Source organism: Sus scrofa, chromosome 2 (genome assembly GCF_054392235.1).
Source record: "Sus scrofa isolate SSC_HxYL_T2T_F1_AM1 chromosome 2, Sscrofa_HxYL_maternal_Yorkshire_Landrace_v2.0, whole genome shotgun sequence".
NCBI lineage: Eukaryota > Metazoa > Chordata > Mammalia > Artiodactyla > Suidae > Sus > Sus scrofa.
The window spans coordinates 78,422,282-78,439,254 of record NC_139384.1 but is presented as its reverse complement, the minus strand read 5'-3'; the positions used below and the strand labels follow the sequence as shown (position 1 = coordinate 78,439,254).

At 40.2% G+C, this 16,973-nt stretch overlaps 2 protein-coding genes across 2 annotated transcripts; both read right to left on the bottom strand.

The window, feature by feature from the left end:
- Nucleotides 1-402: 402 nt before the first annotated feature.
- LOC110259648 (olfactory receptor 7E24-like) lies at nucleotides 403-1,382 on the bottom strand. Its single transcript, XM_085012882.1, has one exon. The coding sequence runs from the start codon at nucleotides 1,231-1,233 to the stop codon at nucleotides 403-405; it is 831 nt and encodes a 276-aa protein (XP_084869008.1). The 5' UTR covers nucleotides 1,234-1,382.
- An 11,512-nt stretch (nucleotides 1,383-12,894) lies between these two features.
- LOC110259764 (olfactory receptor 7E178-like) lies at nucleotides 12,895-13,825 on the bottom strand. The gene has a single exon (XM_021085511.2). It carries the CDS (start codon nucleotides 13,750-13,752, stop codon nucleotides 12,895-12,897), a length of 858 nt encoding a protein of 285 aa, XP_020941170.2. The 5' UTR covers nucleotides 13,753-13,825.
- Between the last annotated feature and the right edge of the window lie 3,148 nt (nucleotides 13,826-16,973).

Here is a 16,973-nt window from a genome sequence, read left to right as displayed (position 1 = left end):
AAAGCCAAGCTTGAGATGCAGTGGCATGACTCGTCGTACATATCCTGCATAAACAGTATGGAAAAATAGTTGTCAAAAATAATAGACATTTTCAATAATAAAAAGATAGTTGGTCATCTTCTCAGGAAGATTGGGTCACCATGATAAATTACAGACATCTCCATAGATATAATGAGTTAGCCATGAAGTAATCATGACATGCAAATGATCTCAGAATAATCTCCTAGTCCCACTAAAGACATATCAAATGAAGGAATATTCAAATGTGAGGCAAGGAGAGGTATGAAGGCCATAAGAGCTACAAAAAGATGTGATGTGAGAGGTAAACTTTTCAGGTCCATAAATTGAATTTTGCTACATATTTCCAACATACACTCCAAATGGATGACACAGGTACCGAGATTAGATAATTTTGCTGAGGAACCTCTTCATGGCTCTTTTGATATCTCTGTTCCTCAGGCTATAGATGAAGGGGTTCAGCATGGGTGTGACCACAGTGTACAACACTGAGGCCACTGCATCTTTCCTGGGAGAATGGGAGATGGCTGAGCTGAGATACACCCCAATGCCTGTTCCATAAAATAAGCAAACAACTGCCAGGTGAGACCCACAGGTGGAGAAGGCTTTGTACCTCCCACCTGATGAGGGAACTCTCAGAATGGAGGAAAGAATTTGAGTGTAAGAGAAAAGGATCCCTGAGACCTGAATACCACCAAAAAAGGCACCAAAAAAATACATGACTATGTTACTTGTGAAAGTGTCCGAACAGGCAAGCTTGAGGAGTTGAGAAGGGTCACAGAAGAAATTGGAAATTTCCACATCCTTGAAGCAGGTAAGTCGTAACACAATCCAATTGTGCACCTGGGAATCCAAAAGGCTGATGAAAAAAGACACCAAAACTAAGAAGCAACAGAGGTGTGGGTTCATGATGACAGGGTAGCGCAATGGGTGACAGATGGCTACAAACCTGTCATGAGCCATTGCAGTCAGAAGAGTACCATCCATACATCCAAAAAGAATAAAATTAGACATCTGAGTTAAGCAGCCCACATAGGAGAGGACTCTGCTGTGAGTTTGGATGTTCATAATCATCTTGGGGACAGTGGTGGAGATGAAACCCATGTCAGCCAAGGACAGGTTGCAGAGGAAGAAGTACATGGGGGTGTGGAGGTGGGAGTCAGAGGCAACAGCCAGCATGAGGAGCAGGTTCCCCAAAATGGTGACCAGGTACATGGACAGGAACAGGACAAAGAGGAAGGGCTGCAGGTCTGGATCATCTGAGAGGCCCAGGAGGAAAAATTCTGAAACACTTGTTACATTTCTGGTTCTGTGTATCTTGGACAAATTTTAAACAAAAAAAGGAGGGTTGAAAATAAGGAAATAAGTAAGTGGGTATGCAGCATTCTTTCCATGTTTTGGCTGCAAGCAATTGATTTCCAAGGTCTTATACCCCAGGACTTTCAACAAAATTTCTCAGTGTGATAAATTTTATCTGCTTAGAACATTGTCCTCTTTTCTGTGTTATTCACCTATTTCTATTCACTCTTGCTTTGTAAAACACTACTGAGGGGTAAAGGGAGTAAGAACCTTAGAGACAATCAATTCATGATCTAAATGGAATACAGCCTACTTCTTTAAAAATAATGTAGAATGAGAAATTGCCTTCCTCCTTAAGAAAAACATACTTTGAATTTAAAGAAATTGAGACAGTTACAGAAATCTTATTTTATGCAAGAACAATTCTAGGTATTTCCTTCATTTAGAATAATTATAAATCTCTATGAATGCAGAAGCATGTCATCTGGATTCAAAATTAGAAATGAATATTCATAATCAGAAAACATTTTAGGAGTTCCTGCTGTGGCTCAGGGGGTCAAGAAGCCATCGTATGTCAGAGAACATTCTGCCTATGTTTTCATCTAGCAGTTTTATAGTGTTGGTCTTACACTTAGGTATTTAATCCATTTTGATTTTTTTTGTTCGGTGTTAGAGAATGTTCAAACTTCATTCTTTTACATGTAGCTGTCCTGTTTTCTCAGCACAATTTATTGAAGAGACTGTCTTTTTGCAATTGCATATTCTAACATTATTTGTCTAGATTACATGACCATAAGTGCATGGCTTTATTTCTGGGTTTTCTATTCTGTTCCACTGATCTATGACTCTGTTTTTATGCCAGCACCTTACTGTTTTTATGACTGTAGCTGTGTAGTATATTCTGAAGTCAGGAAGCCAGATTCCACCATTTCTGCTTTTTTTTTTTCAAAAATTTTTTTTGGCTATTTGGGGTCTATTTGTGTTTTCATATATAATTAAAATATTTTGTTGTACTTCTGTGAAGAATGTCCTTGGATCTTGTGATCTCAGCCACACTTCCCACAGTCCATGCAGTAAGTGCTAGGTACTGCCCTCCATGGTGTCCTCCAGAAAACTCCAAAGGGAAGGGCATAGTGATCAGAGATTCTCTGGTTGGCATGACAAGGAAGTGACATGATGTTTGGGTTGGCGGGCGGAAGCCTGCCCAAGTCCTCTGTGTCTGGAGTCAGTCTGCCCAGAATGACTGGCTTCAAACCTGGATTCAACCGTTTCTAACACACGACCTTGCAAAAGATACATCAAATGCTGTGTTCCTTTCCTCTTAGTAAAATAAAAATGAAGTTCCCATTTGTGGCTCTGCCAGTTAAGGACCCAACATAGTCTCTGTGAGGATGTGGTGTGATCCCTGGCCTCACTCAGTGGGTTAAGGATCCAGCATTGCCACAAGCTGTAGGATGGGTTGCAGATGTGAATCTGGTGTTGCTCTGTCTGTGGTATAGATCTGCAGCTGTAGCTCTGATTCAACCCCCAGCCCAGGGACTTCTATATGCTGCAGTTGCGACTGTAAAATAAATAAATATAATAATAATAATGAATTGCAGTTATAGCTTGGGAAAGATTATGCATGTGAAATCAAACAAGATTCATAAAATGTACCTCTGAGCTTGGCACTTAGGAAGCCCTCAACAACAGTAGATGATGCTATTATAGTTAACATCATCCTCATCATTGCTTTCATGACCCCTTGAAATGCTTAGGGAGACGTTTAGAAAGAACCCCTTGCCACTGCGTTTGGGGAAATACCAGCCAGAGCCAGTGGGGATGGAGGCAGAGCTCACAATGAGAGCTCTCCCACCCTCCAAAAATAATAATGTAATTGTCCTAGGTCTTGGAACTGAAATTTTCTGTCTGTCTATCTCAGCTTGTTGTGGAGGAAATCATGCTCCTAACCATCCCTCCATCAATCACTCTCTCCCCTCAGCACTTACTGGGCTGGGCTGCATCTCGGCTGGACCATGACCAAGGAGTACAGATTCACCACCCTCTCCTGCCTGGTGTGTGATGAAATCTCAGGGTCCCTCCTCAGGATTGGCAGGAAGTCAGACTCAGGCTGGGAATGGCTGAGGCAGGTGCCCACAAAGGATGGAGACACAGGTGTGGAGCTGCACTCGTAGAACTGGCAAATTAATGGGCTGGTGGCAACAGCCAAGTATTTACAAAGCTATGACCTTAGAGCTCAGTACACAAAGCTCATTATTGGCCAACTGGTCCATGTTGTCCCAGTCTCTGGAGACCTGCTAACAGTATTGGAAGAGGAAAAGGAGAAAAGTGAACATCCTTGGAAGGTTCTGGATCCTTCCTCTCCTCAATAGGATGTTCACCTGTACGCCTCACTTCTTACATTCAAGTTGTAGGATTTAACATGAAATTAGGACTTTCTTTTTTCAAATAACCCCTCATTGTGTGATTCGATATCTCTACATCCATTGTATGAGCAAGAAATCCATGCCACATTGGGTCTTCTCTACCAGGAATGTGATACTTTTTCCATTTCCTCATTTAACATCTGTCTCTTATAATAATGCTTCATTTTCATTTCCTTAGCCCTTCCCTGGTTATGGGCTATGGCTATCATTTGATGGGATGCATATGGGCATCATTTGATATGGAGATTTACAGGGCTCTTTTTGCTCATGCGAATGCATCTTCAGTTCTACATTTTTGCTCTAACTGAATTCTATTGGCATTTTAGAAACTATGGATTTTTATCTATATCTGGCAAGTGATACTCTACTTAAATACCCAGAAGCCCTCCAAGATGTTACGAAGTGTCAGTCACAGCTACAATCACATCAAAGGCTGACCGGCAGAGGCTTACTTTAACCTCCTTCACAAGGCTGTGGGTAGGCTGCACATGTTCGCAGGCTATTGTCCAGAGAATTTCCTCAGCTCATTGATACATAGGCTTCTTGGTGGGGAATTTGGATTCAATCAACCTGAGCACCCTAGAAAGTAAGAAAGAAGGAGCAAGAAGCAAGTCAGATTTTTTTTTTTAACTCCATAACCAGAATTGACTTCCCATGGAGTTCCTGTCATGGCTCAGTGGTTAACAAATCCGAGTAAGAACCATGAGGTTGTGGGTTCAATCCCTGGCCTTGCTCAGTGTGTTAAGGATCCAGCATTGCTGTGAGCTGTGGTTTGGGTTGCAGACATGGCTCAGATACCGAGTTGCTGTGGGTCTGGTGAAGGCCAGCAGCTACCCTTCTGATTAGACCCCTAGCCTGGGAACCTCCATATACTGTGAGTGCAGCCCTAATAAGACAAAAAAAAAAAAAAAAAGAAGAAGTGACTTCCCAGCATTTCTTCCATATTCTCATTGTTGCAAATGAGTTGCTATCTCCATCTCATATTTAACGGGAAGGAAATATATAATGGAATGAAAACCAGGGGTTAAGGTCAGTGAAAGCATCTCAGACACTGCCCACCATACAGGCCTCATTCCCTTGCAGGACTTTTGCTCTAAACACTTCAAGATTCAGGTTCTGTCCATCTGTTTTCAGCACACTCCCAAATTCATCCCACCACCATGACCTATAAAAACTCCCTGAGACAACATAGCAAATGGGTACAACTTCCTCTCCACTGGGTACTTCTGCAGATCCCACTCTACTGCTTCAGGTGACACAGCCTCAAGTAGCCCTCCTGGCTTCTGAGACACTGGGAGAGCCCCTCCATCCACATTAGGTCAATCTGCAGACATTTCATGGCCAAACTACACACATGTTCCTGGCGTTTCTGCTTTCTGCTAACTAGAGAGGAACCAACCCATTTCAGAATAGGTTTTCATTACATTTCTTTGTGTTCTCACTTCTTGAAAACTATTAAAATATGGTTTGGACTTATCTCTTTTTCCTATTGGAGAGAGTGGGATGCTTGTGGATAGGGATGTGATGTAACCTTTAAATTTTTTTTAATTATTTTAGTAGCATATTTTATATTTTATCATTAGTTTATTTTATAAGTAAATTTTTCTGTTATATGTATTTAAATTTTATTAAATAAATTTTATTTAAATATCTGTTATTTAAATTTCATTTTTAAAGAAAAATTACATGATAAAATTTAAATCATTTTTAAATTTTAAAAATTTAAGTAACCATTAGTGTTATTATTTAATAAATTATTTTATTTAAATTTTTATAAATAAATATTTTACATTTATCAGATATTTTACGAATAAATATTTAAATCATAAAATATTTTCTTAGTGTTTTATTATTAAATATATTTGATAGTCAATATTTTATTTTATTATTTTATTATTGTTGATTTACAATGTTTTTGTCAATTTCTGCTGTATCACAAAGTGACCCAGTTATACAAATATACACACTGTTTTTCTCATATTACCTTCTATTGTGTTCTATCCCAAGCGATTGGCTATGGTTCCCTGTGCTGTGCAGCAGGACCTCATTGCTTATCCATCTAAATGTATTAGCTTGCATTTACAAAACCCAAACCTTCTAAGTACCCACACAGCCTTCCAGATTCAGAGACTTCTCTGTGGATAAATGCAGGAGTCTGTTTGTCATTAAGTAACATGAAGAAAACTTCAGTGTATACCAACACAAATTGGACATGGAAGAAAGCACATTATGTACATGTGTGTGGGTAAGTGACCGAGGGTACATGTGTTTAGGGGAGAGAGCACATGACAGATATTTACGAGTGGCTATAATAGGGAGAGACCAGTGTTAAGACATTTAAAATAATTAGTCTTTAGCAAAAGTGAATTACTAAACTGCAGCTATGGAGTTCCCTGGTGTCTAAATGAGTTTAGGATCTGACATTGTCACTGCTGTGGTGCAGTTTTGAGCCCTGGCCCAGGAACCTCCACGTGCCATGGTCGTGGCCAAAAAAAGCAAACAAACAGAAAAATAAACCACTGTTATTTCTTAGTGAGTCGAAGGATAAGATACCAGGATCATTGGCAAAGATAAATTCACAGGACATGAAGTATGAAAACCAAAGCTAGTTATGCTCATTCTGTAAAAGGTGACATATGCTTTGTTCCCAATTTCCACTCCCCTGATGAGAATCCTTGACCAAGTGGCAAGTGAACAGAGGTGGATTGGAGAGAGTAGAGATGAACTCTGGGGTCCTTAAAATATTTGGACAGTACCAAAACTAATATTAAACTAAAGTCATAGTGGGTAGAAGGAATCAGATAATAGGGTCACTGCCAAAGATGAGTGTACAGGACATGATATACTCATGGGATGAAAAGCATGAATATTGCCTCTTATGCAAAAAAAATAATAATAATGATTTGCTTTGTACCTTACCTCCTCACCTGATGAGTATATTTAAAGGAAAAAGAAATCTCACATTCAGTGCCTGATGTGTGTAATTGGGCAATTTCTGTCCTCACTTTTTGATCCCTTTATTACTTGTAGAACTTTATTTTTCTTTTCTTCTTTTAAGGCCACTCCAGAGGCATATGGGATTTCACAGGCTAGGGCTCAAATTGGAGCGGCAGCTGCCAACCTTACCACAGCCACAGCAACATAGGATCTTAGCCACATTTGTGACCTACACTGTAGCTCATGGCAATGCCAGATCCTTAATCCAGTGAGCGAGCCAGGGATCCAACCTGAAACCTCATGGATACTAATCAGGTTCGTTACCACTGAGCCACAATGGGAAGTCCTTATTTATAGAACTTTTGACAGTACATCATTTATTCTATGAGTCTTAATCTCTCTCTCTCTCTCTTTTTTTTCTTAATAGGACGGCATCTGCTGCACATGGAGGTTCCCAGGATAGGGGTTGAATTGGAGCTGAAGATGCTGGCCTACACCACAGCCACAGCAATGCAGGATCCAAGCTGCATCTATGACCTATACCACTGCTCAAGGGCGATGCATGATCCTTAACACACTAAGCAAGGCCAGGGATTGAATCCATAGCCTCATGAATACTAGTCAGGTTCTTAACCAGGTGAGCCACAATGGAAACTCATATGAGTCTTAATCTTGCAGTGACTCTTAGAGAAAACTAGAGCCCATGGAGGGTCCTGAAAATAAGTACAACTAAACCATATATATGTTTTTTTTTTCTCTCTCTCTCAGGAGTTCTTAGAGATGTCTGTAGAAAGAAGGATTCCAGAGAAGTTGAAAAATATTGGCTGTATAGTGTTAAATTGTCTTCACTTTTTTCTTATATTATAGTGAAAAAATTATTCAGTTTTTGTTGTTGTTGTTGTTGTTGTTTTGTCTTTTTATTTCTTTCTAGAGCTTAACCCACAATATATGGAAGTTCCCAGGCTAGGGGTCTAATCGGACCTGTAGCCGCCAGCCTATGCCACAGCCACAGAAAGGCAGGATCCAAGCCGTGTCTGTGACCTGCACCACAGCTCACTGCAAAGCAGGATCCTTCACCCACTGAGTGAGGCCAGGGATCGAACCTGCAACCTCATGGTTACTAGTTGGATCCATTAACCACTGAGCCACAACAAGAATGCCCTCAATGTTATACGAAGTAGAGCTGTGCCTACTCTCTGCTCTCCCGGTGCTACAGTGGACTGTATAGATCAATGATATTCAGTCCCTGATCTTGACCTGATCAAGGTCTCCCTGTGTAATATTAATAGGTAATGGTCAAACAGGCATCCAGGGTACAAAAGCACTCATGGTATTTAATTAATTTATTTGAAATATATCAACCTCAGTAAATGACAGAAGGGATAGCTGTATTTATTGCTTTTTAACCATGTGCATATATTATCTGTTTACTCCTAGAAGTCTTTGGCTCTCTGTGATTGAAATTGAAAATCAGCACAAGTGAGGGAAAAAATCTGCTGGTCTACAAGGCTAAAAATTTGAAGATCTGATTCTGGAAATCAAATTTTCTGTATGAAATGTGACATAGCTGAAACATTTCACTGGCCTATTAACATAATGAACATGATAGTGTTCTTATTGGTAAATTACTATGTCCTCAGCACAGTTAAGTCCATATGATTGCCTCATCTCAACCGCCCCCTCAGTTAAGAACCCTTTGTTGTTGGAGTTCCCATCATGGTGCAGTGGTTAACGAATCCAACTAGGAACCATGAGGTTGCGGGTTCAGTCCCTGCCCTTGCTCAGTGGGTTAAAGATCCAGCGTTGCTGTGAGCTGCGGTGTAGGTTGCAGACGTGGCTCGGATCCCGCGTTGCTGTGGCTCTGGTGTAGGCTGACGGCTACAGCTCTGATTAGACCCCTAGCCTGGGAACCTCCGTATGCTGTGGGTGTGGCCCTAGAAAAGGCAAAAAAAAAAAAAAAAAAAAAAAAAAAGAAAAAGAAAAAGCTGCCCTGCATGACAAGTTGAAATTAAGTCTAAATTATCCCACTTTCTATTTATCTGGGAACATTTTTAAATTAAATAATTTTCACATTGTTTTCAATCATTTAAAGTTAACCCAAGATTGCGGTGCAAATTTATTTAGTTTATTTATTCTCTTTTGCCAATTGTGAAAATGATAGAAAGGCACTTCATGCATGTTTTCAAAAAGTCTGGAATTAGTACTCAGTACTTTCTATTTTATATTTTCAGATTAAAATAGTCCTACATTAATTTGCTTGGAGAATGTTAACATGATGTAATATCAAAATAGGAGGTAGTAAATTTAACAGAACTTAAACTGGAAATTAAACCACACACACACACACACAAAGCAATGTTCCTTTGGTACTTTCCAAGATGCTTTGGCTATCACATAGGTTTACATAAATGGATATGTAGATATAATGTTTTGGTCATTTTTATTGGACAATATCTCACCCCACTAACTGACACGAATCATCCTCTGTCAAGTGCATTCTCTTTTCAATATAAAAGTTTCCCATCAATGCATTTGGTAGGTGATTTTCCTTGGTAATAAAATGCAAAGTACAGTAAACTACTTATGGACAGCACCCAGAGAGCCAGATGATGACCACAAAAATGATGTGGCACATCTCTAAGGAGTGATGGGTATTCACTTTGCAGAGCTCAAAGGGAGTCCAAAGACTGAGTTGTTGTGATAGAAGACAGGGAAGCAAGGCAATCAAGCGATGTGCTAACCAGGCTATTACCAGCAAAAGGACAACATGATTTGCTGATGAATTGATCCTTTGCAACCCTACAGTACTGTAAATGAAGATACATTTATTGTGTTGACTTGGGTGACAAAGATTCTCATTCATCACTGGAACCTCATAGCAATTAGAAATATGGTATCATCACCTATTTTCCAGTTGCATACCCATGACTAAGATGTACTGACAACCACCTTTCTTAACTGTGCACATGTTTCAATCTCCCAATTGCAGGTGCCTCACACCACAGATTTTATACCCCATGCTACAATATCAATCAGGGTTCAGTCAAGAAAAGAGAAACCAAGTAGTCATTTTATTTTTTATTTCATTTTATTTTATTTTATTTAAATTTTTTTTTGACTTTTTGCCTTTTCTAGGGCTGCTCCCATGGCATATGGAGGTTCCCAGCCTAGAGGTCTAGTCGGAGCTGTACAACCGGCCTATGCCAAAGCCACAGCAACACAGCATCTGAGTCTGCGACCTACCCCACAGCTCATGGCATCGCCAGATCCTTAACCCACTGAGTGAGGCCAGGGATTGAACCCACAACCTCATGGCTCCTAGTCGTATTCATTAACCATTGAGCCATGATCGGAACTCCCCAAGTAGTCATATTAACAAAGAGAATTTAATATAGGGAATTGGTTAAAGAGTTAAAGACTGAAAGGCATGGAAAGAATGAGGCAGAAACATTACTATCACAAGTGAAGGAAGAAGTTACCCCAAGAGCTTAAGAGGTAGAAAGGGAGCAGTTGAGCTATTAGTGCAAAGAGAATTTTGCTGACCACCATTGAAAGTATATAAGATGGATACAAGATAGTAAATAAGGAATGGCTTCTGAGAGCCCCAAGTTAAAACAATATATTGAACTTTAAGTTTGGAGCAGAGAAAATACCTTCACGACCAGCACATACACCTAGCTGTATGGTGTACAGAGAGAGGCTAGGTGAGGAATCATTATCAGAAATAATGGGGAAAACAAATTGCCTGTTGCTACAGTTGGTTCTTTGTATCTTCCCCCTTTGAGCTCTATCTCTTTAGAATCTTTGTCCATGAGCGATTAGGACCCATGGCATACAGGTCATCTTGGAATGAAATATATGAGTTAGATCAATAGTTCTCACAGCTGGCCAAACAGAGGACTCCCAGAGTGCTTTTAAAAATCTTTGTGGTCCTTATGGAATTCCCGTCGTGGCGCAGTGGTTAATGAATCCGACTAGGAACCATGAGGTTGCGGGTTCGGTCCCTACCCTTGCTCAGTGGGTTAACGATCCGGCGTTGCCGTGAGCTGTGGTGTAGGTTGCAGACGCGGCTTGGATCCCGCGTTGCTGTGGCTCTGGTGTGGGCCAGTGGCTACAGCTCTGATTAGACCCCTAGCCTGGGAACCTCCATATGCTGCGGGAGCGGCCCAAGAAATAGAAAAAAGACAAAAAAAAAAATCTTTGTGGTCCTTCAAAACCACAATAAGATATCGCCTCCACCAGTCAGAATGCCCTCAATGAAAAGAACACAATAACAAGTGTTGGCAACATTGGGGAGAAATAAAAACCCCTCACACACCATTGATGGAACGTAAATTGGTGCAAGCACCGTGGAAAAAAATATGAAGGTTTCTCAAAAAACTAAAAATAGACTTCCATATGACCCAGCAATACCCAGGTGTATATCCCAAAACAAACAAATAAACAAACAAAAGGGCTAATTCAGAAGATACATGAACCCTCATGTTCATAGCGGCACAATTTACAATAGCCAAGACATGGAAACAACATAAGTCTCTATCAACAGATGAGTGGATAAAGAAGATGTGGTACATATGTACAATGGAAATTTACTCAGACATAAAAACAATGAGGGTGGCAGTTTGGGGTTAGTAGTTGCAAACTATTACATACAAAATGGATAAGCAATGAGGCCTGACTACAGTACAGGGAACTATATCCAATCTCTTAGGAGAAAACATGATGGAAGATAATATAAAAAGAATGTATATGCATGTGTGTGTATACTGGGTCATTTTGCTGTACAGTAGAAAGAGGCACAACATTGTAAATGAACTATGCTTCAATAAAAAATAAAATTTAAAAAAGAAAGTTTGCCATTTATGGCAACACAGATGGACTTGGAAGTCATTATGCAAGGGGAAATAAGTTAAAGACAGACAAGTACCATATAGGGAATCTAAAAAATACCAAAAAATAGTGAATAAAAAAAAGAAGCCTACTAATAGTTACAGAGAACAAATTAGTGGTTAAGCAGTAGGAAGAGGGGAGGGAGAAGGGCAACAGAGGGAGAAGGGGAAAAAGAGTTATATGTGATTATATGAACTCATGTGTGGGAAACTTAATTTTTGTCTTTTTATCTTTTTAGGACCTCACATGCGGCATATGGAGGTTCCCAGGCTAGGGGTCTAATCGGAGCTATAGCTGCCAGCCTATGCCAGAGCCACAGCAATGCCGGATCTGAGCTGCATCTGTGACCTATACCACAGCTCACAGCAACGCTGGATCCTCAACCCACTGAGCGAGGCCAGGAACTGAACCTGAAACCTCACGGTTCCTAGTTGGATTCGTTTCCAATGCGCCATGTCAGGAACTCCGATGTGTGGGAAACTTTTGAAAATTATAATGCACTACAGAGTTTAAAGATTTTTCATTCAATAAAAAAAAATTATCATTCTCAGGACACATCCAAGTCCAATTACATCAGAATACCTGGTGGTAGGACACAGTTGTCAGTATTTTCATGCTTCCCAGATAATGTCAATAAAAGCCAAGGCTAAGAAAGGGTAACATATCCTTACATATAACCTGTATTCATGCAATTAATAAATAGAAATTACTATGATAAATACTCAAGAGCTGTGGAAAAGATGTATATTTTAAATATATATAAAAAGAGTTGTTCATCTTTCTAGGATGCTTGGGCCACCAATGATAGCCTACAGATTATCCATAGATATAATAATATTAAATCGTGCAGTGATTGTGATATAAAAAAAATCCAGGAAAACTCACCAAGTCCATTTAAAGACAAAAAAATAAGAATCAATTTTCAGGTGTTAAGGAAGGAGAAGAGTGAAGGGCATAAGAGCTACAAAAAATATATATGTTAGAGTTCCCTTCGTGGGGCAGCAGAAACAAATCTGACTAGGAACCATGAGGTTGTGATCCCTGGTCTCGTTCAGTGGGTTAAGGATCTGGTGTTGCTGTGAGCTGTGGTGTAGGCTGCAGATGCAGCTGGGATCTGGCATTGATGTGGCGTAGGCCGGTAGCTATAGCTCCTAGAGTGGGATTCCATGTGCCTTGGGTGTGGCCCTAAAAAGACAAAAGACCAAAAAAGACCAAAAAAAAAAAAAAAAAGGATGTGATGACAGAGGTAGGATGTGCAGGTCTACATATTTAGTTTTCTGTATTTTCCAACCTACCTTCCAAATGGGTGATCCAGGTACTGAGGTTAGATTGTTTTGCTGAGAAACCTCCTCATGGCTCTTTTGATGTCTCTGTTCCTCAGACTGTAGATGAAGGGGTTCAGCATGGGGGTGACCATGGTGTACATCACTGAGGCCACTGCATCTTTCCTGGGAGAATGGGAGATGGCTGAGCTGAGATACACCCCAAGGCCTGTTCCATAAAATAAACAAACAACGGCCAGGTGAGACCCACAGGTGGAGAAGGCTTTGTACCTCCCACCTGATGAGGGAACTCTCAAAATGGAGGAAACTATTTTATAGTAAGAGAAAAAGATTGCTGAAAAAGGAATAGCACCAAAAAGGGCACCAACAAAATACATGGCTATGTTATTGGTGGAAGCGTCAGAACAGGCTAGCTTGAGGAGTTGAGAAGGGTCACAGAAGAAATTGGAAATTTCCATATCCTTCAAGCAGGTGTGTTGCAACACAATCCAATTGTGCACCTGGGAATCCAAAAGGCTGATGAAAAAAGACACCAAAACTAAGAAGCAACAGAGAGGTGGGTTCATGATGACAGGGTAGTGCAGTGGGTGACAGATGGCCACAAACCGGTCATAGGCCATTGCAGTCAGAAGAGTACCATCCATATAGCCGAAAAGGATGAAAGCAGACATCTGTGTCAGGCAGCCAGCATAGGAGATGACTCTGCTGTGAGTTTGGATGTTCACAATCATCCTGGGGACAGTGGTGGAGACGAAACCCATGTCAGCCAAGGACAGGTTGCAGAGGAAGAAGTACATGGGGGTGTGGAGGTGGGGGTCGGAGGTGACAGCCAGGATGATGAGCAGGTTCCCCAACATGGTGACCAGGTACATGGACAGGAGGCTGTAGTTCTGGATCATCTGAGAATCCCAGGAGGAAGAATTCTGAGAGAGTTGTTAGATTTCCAGGTTTATGTCTTAGACAGATTTTTAAAAAGAAAAGACAGGTTAGTAGATAGAAACTATAGAATTTGGGATGGTTAAGCAATGAGGTCCTGTTGTATAGCACAGGGAACTATATCCAGTCACTTGTGACAGAACATCATGAAAAATATTACGAGAAAAAGAATATATGTATATATGTACGTATATATATATATATACATCTGGGTCACTTTGCTGTGACATAACATTATAAATCAACTATAATAAAAAATGTTTACAAAGAAAAGGGGGTTGGGGAAAAAAGGAAATAAATAACTGGGAACCCATCACTGGCACACAGTGCATATTCTAAATGCAAGCAATTCATTTGTAAGGTCATACACCTTAGTACTTTCAGCAGTATTTCTCAGTGTGACACATTCTATTGGTTTAGATCTGTATCCTAACTGGTTTTAGTTTTTCTATAGATACTGACTTTACAGAATCTTTACTAGACAGTAACAGAAGAGCAAGATTATTAGAGCTGGAGTTCCCATCGTGGCACAGCGGAAACAAATCCGACTAGGAACCATGAGGTTAAAGGTTCAATCCTTGGTCTTGCTCATTGGGGTAAGGATACAGCATTGCTGTGAGCTGTGGTATAGGTCACAGACATGGCTCACATATAGGCCACCAGCTGTAGCTCTGATTGGACCCCTAGCCTGGGAACCTCCACTTGCCACAGGTGCAGCCCCCCCAAAAAAAATACTTGGGAATACACCTGACCAAGGAGGCAGAGGACCTATATGCCAAGAACTATAAAACATAATTAAGGAAATTAAAGAAGATGTAAAGAAATGGAAAGATATTCCATGTTCCTGGATTGGAAAAATTAATATTGTAAAAATGGCCATACTACCCAAAGCAATCTACAGATTCAATGCAATCCCTATCAAATTACCCATGACATTTTTCACAGAACTAGAACAAACAATCCAAAAATATATATGGAACTACAAAAAAAAAAAAAAAAAAAAAAAAACAGAAAAAAAAGCAATCCTGAGAAAAAAAAACCAAGAAGGAGGCATAAGTCTCCCAGACTTCAGGCAATATTGCAAAGCCACAGTCATCAAGACAATGTGGTACTGGTACCAAAACAGACAGACAGACAAATAGAACAGAATAGAGAATGCAGAAATAAACTCTGACACCTATGGTCAATTAATCTTTGACCAAGGAAGACAGAACATAAAATGGGATAAAGACAGTCTATTCAATAAGTCTTACTGGGAAACCTGGACAGCTGCATGCAAAGTAATGAAACTAGAACACACCCTCACACCATGCACAAAAATAAACTTAAAATGGCTGAAAGACCTAAATATAAGACAAGACACCATCAAACCCCTGGAAGAAAACATAGGCAAAACATTCTCTGACATCAACCTCATGAATATTTTCTCAGGTCAGTCTCCCAAAGCAACAGAAAAAAGAGCAAAAATAAACCAATGGAACCTAATAAAACTGACAAGGTTTTGCACAGCAAAGGAAACCAAAAAGAAAACAAAAAGACTACTTACAGAATGGGAGAAAATAGTTTCAAATGATGCAACTGACCAGGGACTAATCTCTAAAATATAAAGGCAACTTATACAACGCAACAGCAAAAAAGCCAACAACCCAATTGAAAGATGGGCAAATGACCTTATAGACATTTCTCCAAGGAGGATATACAGATGGCCAACAAGCACTTAAAACAATGCTTGTTTCAAGCTTGCATTGCTAATTAGAGCAATGTAAATCAAAACTGCCGCAAGATACCTCCTCACACCAGTCGGAATGGCCATTATTAATAAGTCCACAAATAACAAGTGCTGGAGGGAGTGTGGAAAAGAGGGAACCCTCCTGCACTGTTGGTGGGAATGTAAGCTGGTACAATCACTATGGAGAAGAGTATGGAGGAATCTTAAGAGAACTATACATAGAACTACCATACAACCCAGCAATCCCACTCTTGGGCATATAACCAGGCAAAACTCTACCTAAAAAAGACACATGCACCCACATGTTCATTGCAGCTCTATTTACAATAGCCAAGACATGGAAACAACTCAAATGTCCACGGACAGATGACTGGATTAGGAAGAAGTGGTATATATACACAATGGACTACTACTCAGCCATAAAAAAGAACAAAATAATACCATTTGCAGCAACATGGATGGAACTAGAGACTCTCATCCTGAGTGAAGTAAGTCAGGAAGAGAAAGACAAATACCATATGATATAACTCATATCTGGTATCTAATATACAGCACAAATGAATCTTTCTTTCCACAGAAAAAAAAATCATGAACTTGGAGAATAGACTTGTGTTTGACTGGGGGGAGGGGGAAGGGGAGGGGGAGGGACTGGAAGGGACTGGGAGCTTGGGGTTAATGGATGCAAACTATTGCTCTTGGAATGGATTAACAATGAGATCCTGCTGTGTAGCACTGAGATCTATGTCTAGATACTTACAACGCAGCACGACAATGGGAGAAAAAATTATGTATACATGTATGTGTAACTGTCCCCATGCTGTACAGTGGGGAAAAAAAGTGTGTTGGGGAAATAACAATAAAAAATAAATTAATAAAAAAAACAAAAAAGTAAAAATAAATTTGGAGTTTCCATCGTGGCTCAGCAGAAACAAATCTGACTAGCATCCTTGAGGACTCAGGTTTGATCCCTGGCCTTGCTCAGTGGGTTAAGGATCTGGCATTGCCATGAGCTGTGGTGTAGGCTGCAGATGCAGCTTGGATCCCACGTTGCTGTGACTGTGGTGTAGGCCAGCAGCTGCAGCTCTGATTCAGCCCCTAACCTGGAACCCTCCATATGCCGGGGGTGCAGCCCTAGAAAGATAAAAGCCAAAAAAAAAAAAAAAAAACCCAAACCCTCTATTTACACTTGAGGAATTTAGCACCGGGGAGGTCCCATGGCCAGGAGTAAGACCCAGCCTTCTCAAGCCTAAGCTAAGAGGTTTTCACCTCAATCCTTCCTGACACAGGGATTGTAGTTATCACACTTCTGCTACCTGAAGTTACTTCTGGTTCATTATTTCGGCAGATCACTAGATGATTGAATTGAGAAAAATGCAAAATAGACCAATTAAATGCATCTAGAGGTTTCTTTATCTATAAATTAAGATCATAATTGAAGCTACTTAATAAGACTAT